The sequence below is a fragment of the Monodelphis domestica genome, chromosome X, assembly GCF_027887165.1.
Source record: "Monodelphis domestica isolate mMonDom1 chromosome X, mMonDom1.pri, whole genome shotgun sequence".
Classification (NCBI taxonomy): domain Eukaryota; kingdom Metazoa; phylum Chordata; class Mammalia; order Didelphimorphia; family Didelphidae; genus Monodelphis; species Monodelphis domestica.
Window position 1 is genome coordinate 87,501,514 of NC_077235.1, and position 18,687 is coordinate 87,520,200.

The 18,687-nt window shown below is 47.3% G+C and overlaps 1 protein-coding gene across 3 annotated transcripts in view; it reads right to left on the reverse strand.

Moving 5' to 3' along the window:
* Window positions 1-4,056: 4,056 nt before the first annotated feature.
* RAB39B (RAB39B, member RAS oncogene family) overlaps window positions 4,057-18,687 on the reverse strand; it is a 38,888-nt gene continuing 24,257 nt past the window's right edge. For all 3 annotated transcript variants that reach the window (XM_016427243.2, XM_056808864.1, XM_056808863.1), the window contains one exon: window positions 4,057-10,853. In XM_016427243.2, the coding sequence (XP_016282729.2) occupies window positions 10,427-10,853 (427 nt within the window). In that variant the 3' untranslated portion in view covers window positions 4,057-10,426. The remainder of the gene's footprint in view (window positions 10,854-18,687) is intronic.

The window sequence follows — 18,687 nt, forward strand, 5'->3', positions numbered from 1 at the left end:
TATTGAATCCAGTAATGTATGAACTTAAAATCACAAAGTTAAACCATAACAAAAAATGCAATAGAATACAGAGATTTTTATAAACCATTGGAGTCTGAAATGCCTTAGAATATAGCCTTTAGTCTCTTCAAAGTTCCTTGGGTTTTTTTTGTTTGTTTTTAATTATCCATTTAAATGTCTATTGTCCGAAGGTAGAGTAGTAAAGGCTAGGCAATGGGGTTCAAGGGATCCATCCAGGGCCCCATAGCTGGGAAGCATCGGAGGCCAGATTTTAACTAGAGACCTCCCGTCTCTGGGCCTGGCTTCCAGTTCACTGGGCCACCCATTTTCCTCCCCAAAGTTAAAGTTGAATCTTTGGGCTGAGTCTGCTCCCTGACAGGCAGGTAAAATCAATGAAATTACCAGAACAGTCAAAAGGTATCCTTTTAAACAGCCCATTGCTTTTTAGGTTTCTGTTTGAAAAGATCTGTTTCTTCTCTCTAGTCTTTTCTCTCTTTCCCCTCTCTGATACCCTTGTGGCCAATACCCCCATCCACGTGGAGGCTTAGCCTAAGGGAAAATTACCTGTTCTCCTTTCCCTCTCCTCTCTCCCCTCCACCCACGTGGCCAATACTGTTACCAGCTGGTCGCAATGAGTCCTGAGCGATCTGCTCCAAGGATCTGGGTGATGAGCCAACTGGGGTTGTGCTCGAGGGTCTGGGGCACAGAAATAGGCAGGCAGCGGGCCAGTGAGAGGCCAGGAGCAGGAGCTGGAGCAGCTGCAGGGGTGGGCAAGGCCGGGACCAGGTACCAGGTGAGGACGATCAGGGCTGCAGGCTGCAGGCAGGAAGCGGTGGGGCCGAGCCAGGTGGGGTGGGCAGCAAACGCAACAGGTCCGGAGCCTGTAGCAACTTTGTGAGGGTAGAAAACCTTGGCCAGAGAGATATGGCTCAAAAAAAATTTTTTTTCTAGATACTAGATATTAAAAGTTGAACTAAAGATCAGAAAAGAATTCAGAAGATTGAGTTTTTTTTCCCCATTAGGTCGCCAAACTGTAAAGATTAAAATTTAGGGGAGACGGGGAGACTGAGGCAGGTAGAAATTAGTTTCTCTCTGCAAGGAGTATTATATTTTTTAGAGGTTTATTAAAGGTTAAAGATTAAAGAATATACAAGTAAGAAACATGTGCCTAGGCCAGAGGCCTAGACAAAATAACCTCACATCATGCAAGAGACCGCCTGCTCCAAAATGGAAGTCCAAAAAGAGCCAAGAGAGAGAGAGCTTCAAAAGCCTTTGAATCCGCTTAAATACCTTCTCGATCTCGGCCCAGGTGAGATTACAAGGCATTCTGGGGAAGTGGAGCAAAGGCTCATGGGGATTGTAGTCCTGTATTCGAGTCTATTTTTTACAATACCAAGGCCCTCCCTGTCTTAATCCCTCTAGTGACTTTTCTTAGCAATTGGGACCCTTCTTCAAATCGTTTGGCAGTGCTGGCTATCCCTTTTTTGTGTGAAACATGTGCTTTTCCTCTGGTGCCATTTCCTTGGTCAGACTTGCAAGTCCAGAGGACCTGCCTCTCACACGGGCAGCCTGGCTGTCTGGGTGCCCCTAGGAAAGGCCCTTCGCCTTCCAGGACTCCCAAGACACCCCAGGAGCTGCTAAGTAGTTAGGGGTGTGCATTGCTTTTAATGGAATCACAGATCCAGACCAGAACAACCCAGGCTCAAAATTGAGAACCTTCCGGGCTGCTTTGGCGAGCCTTTGGGGCTTGTTTTCTTCTTATCATGTGAGCTGCCAGCAGTTTTGTTTCTGTCGTCACTTGGGGGGCATTGGCGAGAAGCCTTGCCACCTCTGCCATGACCAGATTCTCAAGTGGTCAAGTATCAGTTTCCCCCAAACCACATCACTGAGGTGAAGAGCACAAGGGGCAGAAGAGGTCTTCGCCTCTGTTTGCTTTTGAAATTGGTTATTTGTCAAGAATGTAGTGGAGATAATGGGGGAAGGCAGGAAAATGATGCAGAACCTGGCCACCCTCCAAAAGGATCCCTTGGAGTCACATGAAGATACTTTCTGGGTAACATCACCTGCAGGATGGAACCCTTTTGGAGCTGGGAAATGCCATCCCTTCCCGTGGTTCCCTATTGCCTCCAGGAACAGATGTCAAATCCAGTTTGTCATTGGAAGCCCTTCAGAACCTGCCCCACCCTAACCACTCTTTTTATACCTTATACCTTCTCACACACAATCCAGTGCCATCAGCCTCTGCCATTCTCCAAACAAGTTGCTTTTTCTGGCTGCCACCCCCCATTCCCAAAGTGCCCTGCCTCCTGGCTCCCCTGAAGCCCCAGCTCAATCCCCTTTCTCCAGGAAGCCTTTCCCAGGTCCCCTTAATGCTGGTGCCTCCCCTCAGTTAATTCTCTCCAATTCATTGTGCCTCTTGTATCTTGCTTGGACACAGTTATTTGTCTCTAGGCTCCTCCATTAGGCTATCAGCTCCTTGAAGTCAGGGAGTGTCTGTTGCCTTTCTTTGCATCCCCAGTCCTTAGCCCAGTGCCTGGCACATAGTAGGTCCTTAATCAATGTTTACTGACTGACTTTATCTGGCTTTGGAAGCGATTTCTTTGAAGTTTGGGTCTAATTGTGTCACCCTTCAAACTCTGTTGGTCTCTATTGTCCCCAAGGTCACATATAAAACCCTGTTTGGCATGGGCAGCTCTTCATAACCTGGTTCCCTCCCAGCCTCCCAGGCTTCTTACACTTTATACCCCAGCAGGTACTCCTCAGCCCAGTGACCTCCCAGTAGCTCCATGAGCCCAGCACTCACTCCATCTCCATCTTGCTCTGCTTGGAGTGTCCTCCCCCTTCTCCTCTGTCTCTTGGAATCCTCTGTGTCTTTTAGTTCTCAGATCAGGTGCCCCCCTGCTTGCCGAGGCCTTTTCTGGCCTCTTTCCATCCCCAGATGCTCTTCATTTTGTGTACTTCTGGGGATGCTTGTGGCATATGCACGTGGGCATGTTGTTTGCCCCATCAGAGTGGGAAAGGCCCTGTACCATTGTTGTGTGTGTGTGTGTGTGTGCCTAGAACCCTTAAAGGCTCACTGCTCACTGGCTAGCAATTCAGCTGCTACTGAATTCACAGGCTTCATTCAAATAGTTTGAAGGTTCAGATTCCAGGAACTCCATGGTCCCTCCGTCACCCGCCCGCCATCCCCAGTACCCTGGATTGTCCTGGACATTCTGCTTTGGCAAGGCCACTGAGTAGTATTAGAAATGCCCAGAGGAAGGGCAACCAGGGTTCTTGGTGTGTGCCATATAAGAGTGATAGAAGGCCTAGAGTCTGTGTATTCTAAGGAGTGGCTGAAGAAACTCGGGATATTTAGCCTCGAGAAGAAAAGATTCAGTGTGAACATGGGAGATATCTGAAGAGTTTTCTTGGGGAAGAGGGATTTCCAGTTCTCTCAACTCTGGTATCCAGGAGCAGTGGAGAGAAGTTGGACAGCTCTGCTCAGCTCCATGTCTGGAAAGACTTGGGGGCAGTAAGAGCCGTTGGATCACCCTGTGCATGGTTTAACCCTCCACCCACACTCTTGGGTTGTCCATCCTCTGTGGCTCTGAATGGCAAAGCTGAGCCTGCTACGTGCCAGTTACGAGAAGGCCGACTTCGGATTGACAGAGAAGTGTCTAAATAGCATGGCACACCTTGCTCCCAGGCTTTAGATGGGGGCAGACTAGATGGCGCATGGAAAGGATCTGAGATTCCTTCATTTTACAAATGAGGAGTTGGGCCCAGATGGGGAGATGATGCCCAGAGTCAAAAGGGCAACAAGGAACAGAGGCCAAGTCTCCTGGCCCCAAACACAGGACGGCCTCTAATGTTGGGGATGTGGTACAGGCCATTTTCCAGATGCCCTCCTACCCTCAGAACCCTTCCAACCCCAAACCTATGACCTTTGAGCTCCCTTCCAAGTGGAACCTCTGGGAAAGAGCTCCTCAAAAGGCTGCTTTTCAATGTGAAGGACACACAAGGAGAAAAAGGGAAGGCCCAGCCCCTCTTTTCAAACTTGGAGATCACACTGAATTGTGGCGTGAACAATGTACATTGGGCTTTTTATTGGTCTCCTTTATACTGAACTCTTAGTGTTGGTGCTGAACATCCATTAACACAGAACGATGACTGAGGAAAAAGAAATGGATTTTGGCTCGCTGGATTTGTTGTGTTTTCCGTACATGTGGAACCTCACAACCACATTTGGGACCATTTTAATCAATACAAGCATGTTTTGATTCACAGACAACAAAATACAGCATTTCCCCCACATTTCATTACAGTGCATAACAGAAGGCAAGGGGAAGTATATAGTAATATGGGGGGGGGGTTCTTTTTGAAACTCGGACCCCGGATCTGGGCTCCAACATGCAGTTCTTAACGGGATCTGTGGGTACCACAAAAGGCAGTTTCTGTCTTTTCTCACGTTCATTGGACCTAACTAGAGAGTGGGCGAGCAGGTAAAGCAGAGTCCTTTGAAGTCCTTCGGCAGGAAGCAGTTCACCGTCTGCTGAGGGTCCAATTAGGAGACCACTGAAACGTGTGCTTTGAACAACAGACTTTCTGGTTGGTTCCTGGCTCCATCTTCCCCATCAGAACCTGCAGCTGCGAACGCACAGATAAGGATGGATGTTTCTAGCAAAGACCCTCCAGAAGTGTTGTCATTGCCCTTTCCAGGACAGCTGAATTCAATGATCCATGAGATCATCTTGCTTTCCTGCTAACAGCAGGAATGAGAGCAGGTGACAAAGGCTCATGTTGGTCCAGCTGTTGGCTTTGCCAATTTTGATCACTATAAAGCCTTGCAGCTGATTTCCTCAACCAAAACACTTCATTCTCTTGAGCTCGGCAATGCCTAAAGTACCATTCCATCCACCAGGTTAAAGACCAGGGCTAGGTGCCGGGGTCACAGATGATAAATGACCCAGGCCCTGCTCAGAAGGATCTGGAATTCACGAAGTACAAGCCACCTAGAACATGCTTTCTAACATGCCAGATGCATAGGAATAATCTTCCCCAAGTGTCCCGAGCCCTTCCTGATGGAGGTGGCACCTGACCTGGGCCTTGAAGGAAAGCTAGGATAAAGTAATTCATTGTCTGTTTTGGCTTGTGTTGGGATTGGGGAGCTGACCAAGGTGAGGGTTCTAGCTCAGTCTAGGCTATCCCTCCCTGCACACAATCAAGGGATTAGAAGGTTAAAGTATCTCCTTTTACTGGAGAGAAAAGAGGTCAGGGAGGCCTGATAGTTGATAAGTGCAGAGACAGGAGTCAGAATCGCTGCCCCCCCCACCCCCCAGCTCCAGCTTTGGGACAGCACTTAGCACTTGACCCTATTTGGGCTCTTTCCCTGTGGCTTTATTGTTTTGCAATCTATGGCAAGCCCACCTTCACATGGGAATTTCCAAATCAAGTGAGTGATATTTTGGGACTGGGCATGCCCCCTTCCACGAAGGCCAAACCCTGAAAAGGACCAGCTTGGGTGTCATCTGGCCTCCAGTTTTTCTCTCATCGGGAATCATGGGGAATGAGTAAGAATATACTTTTGTGACCAATGTCACCAACTTGAAGGGGAAGCCAGAGATTAGGATTATTTATTACCTCTACAACCTCATTGTAAAGAAGAAATGGAGAGCTGGAATGGGAATGGGAATGGGAATGGGATGTGACCTACCCAAGGTCACAAAGAGAAGACTGTTGAGAAGACCAAAGGAGAGATCAGATGCTCTGCAGTGCCAGGCCCTGACGCTGGGTGCCTTGCTTTCTTTCTCTGTAAAATGAAGGGGTTGGATTAGAAAACCCCCAATTCCCCTTCCAGTCCTACAACTGATCAGAGGGCTCCTTGGAGAAAGTTCCTGAATGCCTCAAGAGACTGATACTAGGCTGCTTCCTCCCCTCCCCCCCCATTTGCATGTAGTGGTCTCAGAACACTGATATCTGCCATTATCCGACTGTGATACTGTTTCTTTAAGACAAGGTCCTTGGGAAATGGAACTGTGAACTGGAAAGTTTGTGATGATTTATCATCTACCACCCCTCACTAGAAGAGTCCAAGACTGAGAGCTGGGAGGGCCCCAAAGTCCACCTATCCACCTCTTCCCCCATTTTCTGGGCCCAGAAAGTCAAATCGAGGAAGATACTGTGATCACCTGCCCTGCCAGAGAGCTGATTGAAACCCCTTGCTCTCAGCTTCCCTATTCCTCCTTTCCATGTCTGTGAGCTTTTGGATCATTGATTTAGAGTTGAAAGGGTTCCTCCATCCTCAGTAAATGATTAGCCTGCCTCCACTTGCAGATCCACCACAAAGGGGAGCTTAGTACCTGCACTGGTTCTGGGGAAGTACAGAGGAATTCCTTTCGTCCCGGGAAGGAATGGGACAGGACAAGATTTTTAGCAGAAGACTGATTAGGACTTGAGATGCAGACCCACACAGGCAGGAAGAGGGATGGCCAGCTCCACTTGGGCATTAGTGGAAGGTCCGTGTTGGACACTTTAGGAGACCAGCTTCTCCAAGAAGGGGTCGTGTCTTCCCAACCCCACTTCTACTACGGGAAGGAGGCGTGACCAGGTTTCTGGAGAGACTTGGCTCCCAGAGGGACAAACGGGGGCCAGAAGTCCAAGGGGGAAGGCAAATTAGGACATCAACAGGCGCAGATGAGAGAAGAAGGCATGCAACAGCTCTGAGCCCTTTAGCGAAATCCAAAAAGAATGACCAGGACCATGTTGCTTTCTATCTTCCACCTTTCCATCCCGATTTAGGACCAAGTTGCTGCTCTGTTGGGGGCCCCTCAAATGCTTGTGAGACAGCAGCAGTCCCTCTCTCCTGTCTTCTGACTACCCTCTGGAATGACTTGGCCTTCTAATTTTCTCCCTTGCATATTTGCTATTTTGCTGCCATATCTCCCCATCCTGGACTACTGCACATCCATTTGTTAGGCCTTCACATAACCCTCATTACATTTAATCTTCTTAGATTTGGCCGAGCAGGTTTTTTGGATCCCAATTCTGTGGTCCAAGGTATTATCCATTCCCCCAACCTCAGATGTATGCACCAAGAAGCAAAGAGCCTTGTGATCTGCCATTGGACACCTCTCTCCACTCTGCCCAATCTCATTTCTCACAGGTTTCAAATGAGGATCTCATGAGTGCAATGGAACTTGTTCACTTTACAGGTGGAAACTGAGGCCTGGAGAGTTTAAGTGACGTGCCCAAATTTCACCCAGCAAACAGCAGAGTTGGGTCGGGAACGTCTGGCCCATTTCCCTGACTGACTCATGAGAACCCTGTCAAAAACCAGGGCAATGACAATTCCGTGTTGGTTCATGAGAATTCAATATTCTCTCCTCTGCTCAATGCTCAAAAGTGCTTGGAATCCAAGTGAAGCCCCCCCCCCTTTTCACCTGGCTAATATTCCCGCCCCTTAAATTCAAGTGCCTGTCAACCAGTCACTGCGTTTTAGTGAGCTAGGCCTTCAGGGTTTCCTTTCATTGATCATTGGCTGTCTTTGAGGATGACCTCAGTTCCTCTTTGCTAGATTCATTCAGTGGTGGAAGCACGATTAGGTTATAAATAAGGAGAGCAAGAAAGCATGCTTTTGGAGTTAGAATAGCCAGCCCAACGGCCTATCATAGACTTCCAAAGCCCATGATCTGACGGTGGCGTCTCGGTGAGCCTTCAAGCTCCATTGCAAAAGCCCAACTGGAGATCTCATAAGGCCGACGATGCTCAGTTCAGGGCGTGTGTCCAGGCCTACCTAAGCAAGGACTCTCCCCCCCCCCCCAAGTCATGGCTCACTTTTAAAGTTTAGTTCGTTGAAAATTTCGGTTTAGCTAAATCTGGGTTTAAGAGCAAAAATCATCTAGTAATTGAGTATCAAATCAATGTTTTCTCTTTGAAAAAGAAGCTGCTTCCCTGGGTGTGTACCCTAGTGAAATGTGCTGCTGAATAGTAAAAAAATGGGGAGGTTTACCCACTGCTACCCATCATTGGAAGGGAAAGAGCATGGGGTGGCCCAGACGTTCTCTCAGACCCCCTCTACTCTCGAGTCCAAGATCTGCTTCAGTGGCCTGGCCGGGGATGTTGCAGTTCGGGGTCAGATCATTCTATTGGGGGCATCCATAAAATGAGGACCAGAAACCCCACCTGTCTGACTTGTTGGGAGATCAAGGGAGGGGAAGGAGAGCCTTGAAAAACTCAGCCAGTGGAAGGTTTGCAGGGCCCAGGCCACAACTGCTGGACAAATGGATGCAGGTGGAGTAAATCCTGAACGATCTTAGGCTTAGGCCACCTTTGGGTCCTAAATGGGGTGAGAAAGGTGGGCTAGTTGCTGCTGGCGGAACTACTGAGTCCTCAAGCCTCCGTCGGTGTGAGCTCCCAAAAGTTGAGGACAGCCTTTCAGAGGTCATTTCCCAGGTGCCTCACTTAATTCTTTCTTCCTTACAAAGAGGATCCTGGAAGAAATGCCAACGCTAGGAATGGTTCTAGCTCATGTTCCCTTGGGGAAGCCAACACAGCCCTTGAATCTCCTGTGCTGTTGATTTTCCCAACTTAAAAACTATTGACCTTAATCTTTGGCTGGGGGTGAGGCAGGCCTGGGAGGAGATAGGAACACTCTGAACTTCTGGAAAGTGTTGGGCTTGCTAAGGACTCCACAAATATTCTCACTGGATCCTCACAACTCTGAGCGCGAGGCTCTTATTACCCTCACTTTGCAGGTGAGGAGACTGAGGCTGACAGTGAAGTTGACTGTGCCCAGGGTCACACAGCTAGTGGGTGCCATCCCGACACTGGGTCTGGCTCTCTGTGCATGGGGGCACCCCCTAGCTGTGTTCAGCTTGCTAAATAGCTTCATTTGTTTTCTGCTCCAGGACTGGGCTCCAACTGTAAAGTATCCCCACCTTCGGAAAAGAGATAGACCTGGTTACGTGTGTGTACGTGTGTGTGTCTCCTTCATTAAATAAAGGTCTATCTCCTTGCCTATTTACGTGTGAAAGCTGCCTTCCCTGCTAGCCAGGGAAATTCTGAGAAGCTCCTCATTTCCTTCATTGGGCTTTCCTCGTCTCTCTTGCCTGGTACAGCAGCAAAATCAGGAACGGATCTGCCACTGATCGATGGCTAATCACCAAGTGTTGCGTATGCCCAGAGGGCTGTTCCCTTGACCCAAGGCCATCCCTCAGTTCCACCCTAAGCACTCGCTCTCAAGGGGCCCCTGGCTTTCTAGGTGGCCATGTTAGGTGGTCTCCCCAAGGTCTCCCTCCGTGCTTGGTTCTTCCCGTTCCCAGATCAGATGACTGCCATTCCAGAGGTTCCCAACAAGCTAATGCATCTCTGCTTGATTCGGCCCCAAACTTCATGTGGATGACTCCAAGGAAACTGGAACCCAAAGGCCAGCCGCCAGAGGGGAGCTTCTGAACCATTTCCTAGTAGCAGAGGAGCTCGGCTGCCACCCGTTACCTCCCTGGCCGAGCAGCTGGCCCGGCTTCCCAGAAACAAAGAAGGGCTGGATAGAGAGTGGAGGGCCAAGCCTCTGGCAAGATAGGTGAATTTTCCAGACCCGAGTGACATCTGCTCCACTTCCCGCCGATGACAAAGACTTGGAGACTCTTGATTTGCTCAGGGCCTTCAAGTCGGGGAGTGTGTTCCTCACACGGAACAATGGGATTCGAATTTGTCAGATTAGCGATCAGGGCCCACTGGATAAATGGCTGTTTCTCATCAGGAAGACACGGGTTCAAAACTTGCCTCTGACTCATGCTGGCTGGGTAATTCTGGGCAAATTCTTTAGCTTCTCACTCCAAGCATCTCTCTGTCAGACGCTAAGCTAAGCAAGGAGTGTTGATGTGAATTAGCAGAGAGGTTCTGGACCAAGTGTTCCCTATGTCAACTCAATCCTAGGGGAGGACCCTCCTCCCCCCTCCTCCTTACCCCCTCAAAAAGCGTCCAATGTCATTATTTCCATGAGAACTGTACAATTGGGGGGCAACACAAGCAGCCCCCATCTTACTGTGGGAGAAACTACTCTGAAGACCTGGGGCTGGAGAGAGAATGCAGAACATGGGAGGGAGTGACAGTTATCCCTGAGCTCAGACAGTTCGACTACAATTCCCTCGGAACAGGGCAGTTCTTGGCTTGGCTTGTTTCGTCTCCTCGTGTTTGGAGGCTCTTCTCTGTCTGTTCCAGCTCCCCCGGACCCTCATCACAAACATCCGCCATTGTGCTGCTGCCTCTCTGACAAGGTCTGCACTTCGAGAGAGGGTTAGAGGGAGCGGAACATCCATCGTCATCCTCCTCTGTGGCTAAAGTCACTCTCACCTGGCGGTGAGCATGAGCTAGTGTGCTACGACTCTCCAGGGCATTGCCGTTCAGTTAGTACAGTGGGTTTTAGTAATCAGGATGGGGTTGTTGGCTAACACAGGCATCTCCTATCGGATTTGACAACCTCTTCTGAGGAGTGAACCACATTTGGCACGAAGCCACTCTTTACCCCTTCCCAGCCCTCCTGGATGGTAATCTCCCCCCTTTTGACCAGCTCATAGATTTCTCTAGTCAGGTCTGTGAAGGCTTTCTCCACATTAATGGCGTCGCGGGCTGATGTCTCAATGTACTTCATACCGTACCCAGCAGCAACTTTCTCTGCCTCATGTCGGGTCACTTGTCGTTGGGTGTCCAGGTCACACTTGTGACCCACCAGAACAAACACGATCTGGTATGGCTGGACATGGACTTTGGTCTCCTCTAACCACTCGTGGACATTCTGGAAGGACCTGCGATTGGTGATGTCAAATAAGAGGAGACCGCCTACCGAGTTCCTGTAGTAGGCTCTGGTGATTGACCTAGAAAATATGAAGGAAAAAAATGGCATCAGGAGTCCACATCTCTCTCTCTCTCTCTCTCTCTCTCTCTCTCTCTCACACACACACACACACACACACACACACACACACACACACACACACACACACAATCTGTCAGCTTCCCAGCTCCTTTCCCCAGATTCAGGCCATTCACCTTTGGGAGTTCATATAGTCCCCCAGGCTTGAGGAAGAACCTAACAACTCTAGATAGGAAGGTCTATAGAGCATGGCAGCATGGGAAGAACTTTGGATTTCAAGTCAGAGAATAAGGGTCTGAGTTCTGATGCTGCTTTCCTGACCACATGTTCAGCTAGGATCTTTGGCCTGGGAGGGAATGAGCATACTTTTGCCTCCTGATGCATGGGCAGAGGAAGCTCAGTTCTTAGTTTTAAAAATGGAGGGATCACACTAGGTAACCTCCAAGATTTGTGGATCAATTAATCAGCAGGTCTTTATTAAGTGCCTATTATATGAAAGGGGCCACTAGGCAACACAGTGGGTACAGTTCTGGGCCTGTAGGTCAGGAAGACTCATCTTCCTGAGTTCCTATCTGGCCTCCCCTAGATGCTTCCAACTCTGTCACCAAGTCATTTCATCCTGTTTACCTCAGTTTCCTCATCTGTAATTTGAGCTGGAAAAGGAAAAAGCAAACCACTCCAGTATCTCAGCCAAGAAAACCCCAAGTGGGATTAGATATGTCTGAAAACAAACAACAAAACAACAGGAGGGATGGCTTATAGGAGAACTGGTGGCATTGTCTTTATTATGCATCCAAGGGCAACCAGAGAGATCCCTTCCTAGGATACTTGGTCATCTCGAAGGGCAGTCTCACGATGTTCTTTTTACAAAACCTTTTTAATTTAATGTAATCAAAGTGATTCATTTTATATTTTGTAATATTCTCTAGCTCTTGCTTGGTGTTAAAGTCTCTGACAAGTAGATGACAGTATACATATCCAAAGATCTGACAAGTATACTATTCCATGTTCACCTAATTTACTTCTAGTTCCCTTATTTATATTCAAGTCGTTCACCCATTCTGAGTTCATCTTTGTGTAGGGTGTGAGGAGTTGATCCAAATCCAATCTCTCCCACACTGTCTTCCAATTTTCCCAGCAGTTTTTATCAAATAGTGGGTTCTTATCCCAAAAGCTGGGCTCTTTGGGTTTATTGTACACTATCTGGCTGAGGTCACTTACTCCTAGTCTATTCCATTGATCAACTCTTCTATCTCTTAGCCAGTACCAGATTGTTTTGATGATCACTGCTTTCTAGTACAGTTTGAGATCTGGGACTGCACGATACACTTTCCTTTACACGATACACTTAAAAAAAACCCCCAAAGGGCGATAAAAGACTGTCTGCCCTTTGATCCAGCCATAGGACTGCTGGGTTTGTGTCCCAAAGAGATAATAAGGGAAAAGACTTGTACAAGAATATTCATAGCTGCGCTCTTTGTGGTGGCCAAAAATTGTTAAATGAGGGGATGCCCTTCAATTGGGGAATGGCTGAACACATTGTGGTATCTGATGGTGATGGAATACTATTGTGCTCAAAGGAATAATAAAGTGGAGGAACTCCATGGGGACTGGAGCAACCTCCAGGAAGTGATGCACAGCGAAAGGAGCACAACCAGGAGAACATTGTACACTGCAACGGATACACTGTAGTATACAATCAAAGAGAAGTGATGGGCTTCTCTACGAGCAGCAATGCAATGATCCAGGACAATTCTGAGAGACCTATGAGAAAGAACACCATCCACGTTCAGAGGAAAGATTGTGGGAATAGAAACACAGAAGCAAAACAGCTGCCGGATCACATGGGTTGATGGGGATATGTTTGGGGATGTAGACTCTAAATGATCACGCTAGTGGCAAATAACAATAATATGGCTCTTGATCAACGACACATGTAAAACCCAGTGGAATTGCGCATCGGCTATGGGAGGGGGTTGGGGGGGAGGGAAAGAACATGACTTTTGTAATCCTGGAAAAATACTCTAAATTAATCAATTAAATAAAATTTTAAAAAATTAAAAAATAAAAATAATGTTGATAATTTTACAAAATGTTGAAAAAATAAAAAATACAACCCCCCCACCTCTTCCATTTTAGAATCAATGCTGTGTATCGGTGCAAAGGCAGAAGAACAGTAAGGGCTAGGCAATGGGAGTTCAGTGGACAAGTGTCCAACGTTATACAGCTAGGAAGTGTCCAAGGCCAGAGTTGAACCCAAGACCTCCCATGTCTAGGCCTGGTTCTCAATCCATCGAGCCACCTCCTCCATGACGCAGTTTTGCAAGCAGAATGGCCTAAAGATAACTACAGCACTAGTGCACAAGGGAAGACAGTCCCCTCGTAATGCTAGCTTATTAAGGTGGAGAAATTTGATGACAAGTTCTATCAGCACAGTGACTTGGACATGAAGGTGGGCATAGGGGAGGATGGCAAACAATAAAGATGGGAAAAACCAAATGCCTGTATACCCTGAAAACTTTCTTTAAGAAAAGAAAAGTAACTGACAGTTAGGCACTGGGGAACATATGACATCATCTGGCTGAAAGGGCAAATGGGTCCATGTTGCTTGGGAATCAGTGGTGGCTGATAAAGAATATCCAAGCTGATATAGCATATAGGAAGCCCACTGACTTGCTCCAAAACAGATCAAATTGCTTCAGTGCCACCTCGGATGCCTTTTTGCAGACTGGCAAAGCAAGCAACACCACAAAACAAGGAAATCAGACTCCATCTCTAACGTCCCTCGGAGCCCCACCAGCTGAAGTCTCCTTCTGTGGCCTGGTCTAGCACAGCCACCTCACTTTCCAGCCAAAGACAGCCAGGGAAGGAAAGGGACTTGCCCATGAGAAGGGACACAGATCACTTAGTGGGTGACTTTGTATGATATAGGATTACTGTCAGTTACTTTAAAACCAAATCCTTCCCTTCCATCTTAGAATCAATGCTGTGAATCGGTTCCAAGGCAGACGGGCAGTAAAGGCCAGACGATGGGGGTCAAGTGACTTGCCCAGGAAGTGTCTGATTTTTAGTAGAATACATACAACTGCTATTTGCTGTCCTATTCTTATCATAAAAAGCTCCTTTTGACTGAGCAAGTAGTTGCCAGTCTTCTGGCTATAATTTCCCTGACTTGACAAGTCTCTAAAGAACTGCATGAAACTCTTGTAAGTGTGCAATGTTCACTGATGCCTCCAGGGCCACGGCTTTCCCTCCTAACAGAGCATGGAAGATGATCAGAAGAGAAAGCAGCCGTTATTACAAATGTTAGCTACTTGCTGAAATGTAGAAGAGCACACCAGTGGAACAAACTCTCAGAAACAACTGAGAATGCAAAGCCAGTGTCTGAAACCCTTAAGAGCAGGGCTCCCAATTGGACAAGAATTCTGGGAAAAACAGGAGGCCGTTTGGCAGAACCAATGTCTTACATCACATTCCACAAAGAAGTTCCAAATAGTCAACCTAAATATAAATGGGTACGTCAAAAATTCGAAAGGAGAATTGGAAGCCTTTCCAAACTGGAGCTAGGAAGAATCCTTAAGTAAAAGGGGGAGTCAGTGGGCAGCTAGGTAGCTGGCTAGCACAGTGGAATGAGAACCAGGCCTACAGATGGGAGGTCCTGGGTTCCAATCTGACCTCAGACACTTCCTAGCTGTGTGACTCTGGGCAAGTAATTTCATCTCCATTGCCTAGTCCTTGCCCTGGAACCGATAAAAACACTATTGATTCTAAGACAGAAAGGAAGGGTTTGGGGTTTTTTAAGGGGGTGGGGTGGGATGGGGGAGATTGTGACAGACAATTTTAATTCCATACAATGAAAGCTTTTGCATGACCAAAACCTAATGTAGCTAGAAGAAGAGAAACTGAGTGGAGAAAAATGTTTGAGATCAACATGGCTGATAAAAATCCAGCATCTCAAACATGTACAGAATTAATACTGACAGTCAGAGGCAGTCTCCCCTCTCCCTCGCCCGTTTCCATTTTGAAACTATCACTGACCATATGAAAGGATGCTACAAACCACTCATGCCAAGAGAAATGCCAATGAAAACAACATGCAGGTTTTACTTCCAACTTCCACGAGTAGGAGGAGAGAGAAGGAATTGATTTGGACAATGAACAGCTGGCTAAGAAGGTGGGGTCACAATGGGATCTGGAGCTCCTGGCTGGGCAAAATGCGACTCTCCTCAAGAAGGCTTTCAACTAAGAAGTATGAGGGAGAAAACAGAGGGAAGATTAGCAGTCAAGCTCACTCCAAAGTTCACAGCAGTCCAAATCTAAGAAAGGTACAAGGAAGCCATGTCTTCAAAGTTTAGATAAGAAGAGAAGTCCTGATAACGAGGATGGAAGTTGGACATCAGAGGTGTCACAAGGAGAGATTCGATAGGATGAAAACCACAAGGGTGCTGGATGGCTTGAACTTCTTTTATCTAATTTCAAAGAAATGGAGGTGGGGAGTAGCTAGGGGATTCTGTGGATTGAGGGCCAGGCCTAGAGACAAGAGGTTCAAATCTGGCCTCAGATGCTACCTAGCCATGTGACCCTGGGTAAGTCCCTTACCCTTCATTGCTTCAGCCTTACCACTCTTCTGCACAATACACTGATTCTAAGACAGAAGGTGAGGGTGAAAAAAAAAAGAAAGAAGCTAGTTAATAAGGGTATGGAGCATTGTATACTGAGGAGGACATCCAGAAACCAAAAGGGAGAAATGGAGAACGTTATTAATTCAATAACCCTTTACTGAAGACTTCTGGCTAAGATGGTTGTCAGATGGAAGCAGACCATCTTGCTCCTTTCTAAGTACTGGGGCCCAATCCTGTCATTTTCACCAGACTGACTAACGATCAAGTGTTATTTTTCCCGCCTCTGACTTACACACAAAGGTCAGCTATAGGAAAGGGAGCTGCCAGGAAAGCCAGTGCCAGGGCAGAGATCTTGGAGTACAAGATTTCAAAAGACATAAGATAAAGAGCTCACAAACAAGATTACTATTCCCCCTCAAAGCTGAGGATAATTGGGCAGGGTGGGGAGGGATCTCTAATGAGAAAAGGAACTTGCAGGTGTTTCTGAAAAGAGCAGAGTGGAGCAGGAACTCTGAAATGCCAGCTCAAAAGTTCCAGAGATAGCCAGCCAGGAGATAGCCAGGAGATAGCCAGGAGAATTTGTTGAAAGAGCTGTACATTTCAGATAAAGAAATCAAAACTATCACTAAGCACATGAAAAACTCTTCTAAATCCCTGCAGATTAGAGAAATGCAAATCAACAACTCTGGTACCACCCCACACCCAGCAGGGTGGCCAATATGACAGCAAAGGAAAGTAAAGAATGCTGGAGGGGATGTGGCAAAGTCGGACATTAATGCACTGCTGGCTGAGTTGTGAATGGATCCAACCATTCTGGAGGGCAATTTGGAATCATGCCCAAAGGGCGCTAAAAGACTGTCTGCCCTTTGATCCAGCCATAGCACTGCTGGGTTTATATTCAAAGAGATAAAAAAAATTGGCAAAGACCCATTTGTACAAAAATATTCCTAGTGGTGCTCTTTGTGGTGGCAAAAATATGGAAAACGAGGGGCTGCCCTTGGGTAGGAGAATGGCTGAACACATCGTGGTATATCTGATGGTGATAGAATACTATTGTGTGATAAGGGAAGATCGATTTCTATGAGAACTGGGACGACCTCCATGACCTGATCTGTCGCAAAAGGAGCAGAACCAGGAGAACACTGTACAGTGGCACAATTGAATGTGATTGGCTTTGCTACTAAAAGCAATGCAGTGATCCAGGCCAACTTGGAAGGACTCTCAAGAGAAAGAACTATGGGAAGAGAAATCCAGAAGAAAATGGGTGATTTATCACTTGTTGATATAGTTTTATGATGTGGGGTTTGGGTTGTAAAGAATTGCTCGTTCACACAAATGAATAATATGGAAATGGGTTCAAATTATTTCATATGTATGTACATACATATAACCTGGTGGAATTGCTTGCCAGCTCCAGGAGTGGGATGGATGAGGGGAGGGAGAAAACATGAATCATGGAAAAATGAAAAAAAAAAAGGAAGGGCTGGACGATGTGGTGGAGTTAATGTTTTAAGGGGGGTACATGAGTGTCCCCTTAGAACCTTCATGGTTTCCAAGGATCTGGGGTGGGGGAGTTGGTTCTTTTCTGTTTGGGGCTGAAGGAGAACAGAAGGGAGGGTAAAAGTACAGAAAGGAGAAAGAAGGGGAGGGTACACCTTGCTATTTCTCCTAAATGGGGTATAGGAGAAGAGGATAGAAACACGGAGGAAAGGCTAAGGGAGTAGCCCAGACAAAAGAGGTGTGAACATACAGTTTTCTAAGTAGAAATACATCAAAAGCAACAGGAAGACCAATGGGGAAAGGGGAGGGGGACTGAAGAGGGAGGGGAATACCGATAATAGCCATAAGCAAATAAAACTTCTCGATTTTGAAGAGGAGACAAAAAGGGGGAGAGAAAAGTGAAGAATTGGGATGTGCCCATCTATTAAGGAATGACTGAACAAACTGGGGTATTATGAATACAATGGATGAGTCCCACACTGTCAAAAATGAGGAAAGACATGATGGAAAATAATCCTGGGTAGTACTGAGGCAGAGAGAAGTGAAGAGAACCAGAAATATTGTTTTCAATCATAACATCGTAAAGAAAAAGAGCTTTGAGAGACTTCAGAACTCGGATCAATGGAACGACCAGCAATGGACTTGGTCTAGTCAAATTCAATTTGACTCTGTGGCTGTTGGGAAACTCTTAATCCTGTGACCCTGGGCAAATCACTTGACTGCCCAGCCTACCTGGCTCTTACCATCCTTCTGACTTGGAACAGATATTCAGTAGGGATTCTGAGGGTTTCAAAAGAAAACTCCTTTGTATGTGGCCAATAGCCACCATTGGTGGCCAAAAGCTAAGATTTCTGGGATGCTGGTTCCCAAAGCGGGGTCTGGGGACCTCTGGGGGGCCCTAAGACTCTTGCAGGGGGTCCCCAAGGACAAAACTGCATTCATACTAATACTGACATCATAATGGCAGATATTGTTAGCTCTAGCTCAGCCACCTCAACCGAAACTCTGAGGTGCCCTCAAGCATTTTGAAGCAGAAAGAAGTCCCGAGACAAGTGCTGTCCCCGCACAACATACCGGGGAAGGTGGTGGCTACTGGCTCCCTCTCAGTCTCAGACTTGGGTACGAAATGTGTACAAGAGCCAGCCTCGGCCTTCCTTGGAGAACCCTAATCACAGAGCCCAAACCTAGACCTCCTGGGCTCCCAATGATGCAGCTTTCCCTTTGAACTGATCTCCCTTCTTCACTCAAACTGCTCTTAGTTTCAACTCAGCTTGGGAGTCTTGACTTTGGTTGCCGGGGCCAGGCAAGGGACAGATCACAGAATAGCATCATTATCATGATGACAATGACTGGCCTGGTATGTGCCAGGTCCCAGGGGCACTAAGCACTTTGCCAATAGCATTTCACCGGGGTCTCAGAAGCCCACTTGGAGGTAGGGAACCAAGGGAGGCATCCCCTTCCCCTCCAGGAGAACTCTGGTTGGTGGGCACCTCAAGCCTCAACCTGTCTCTTTGCACTTTCCCTCCACTTCAGCTGGCATCACCAGGCTGTGAGACCTGGCAGAGCAGGGCTGTCCCCTGAGGATTCTTCAAAGATTTGAAGGCTGCTCACTTCCCCCAGGAGCTATTCCACAGACTGGCTGGGAAGTGGCACATTCTTCAGAATTTGCAACACAAGCCAAATCTCCCAATCCCGAAAAGAGCAGTGGATAAG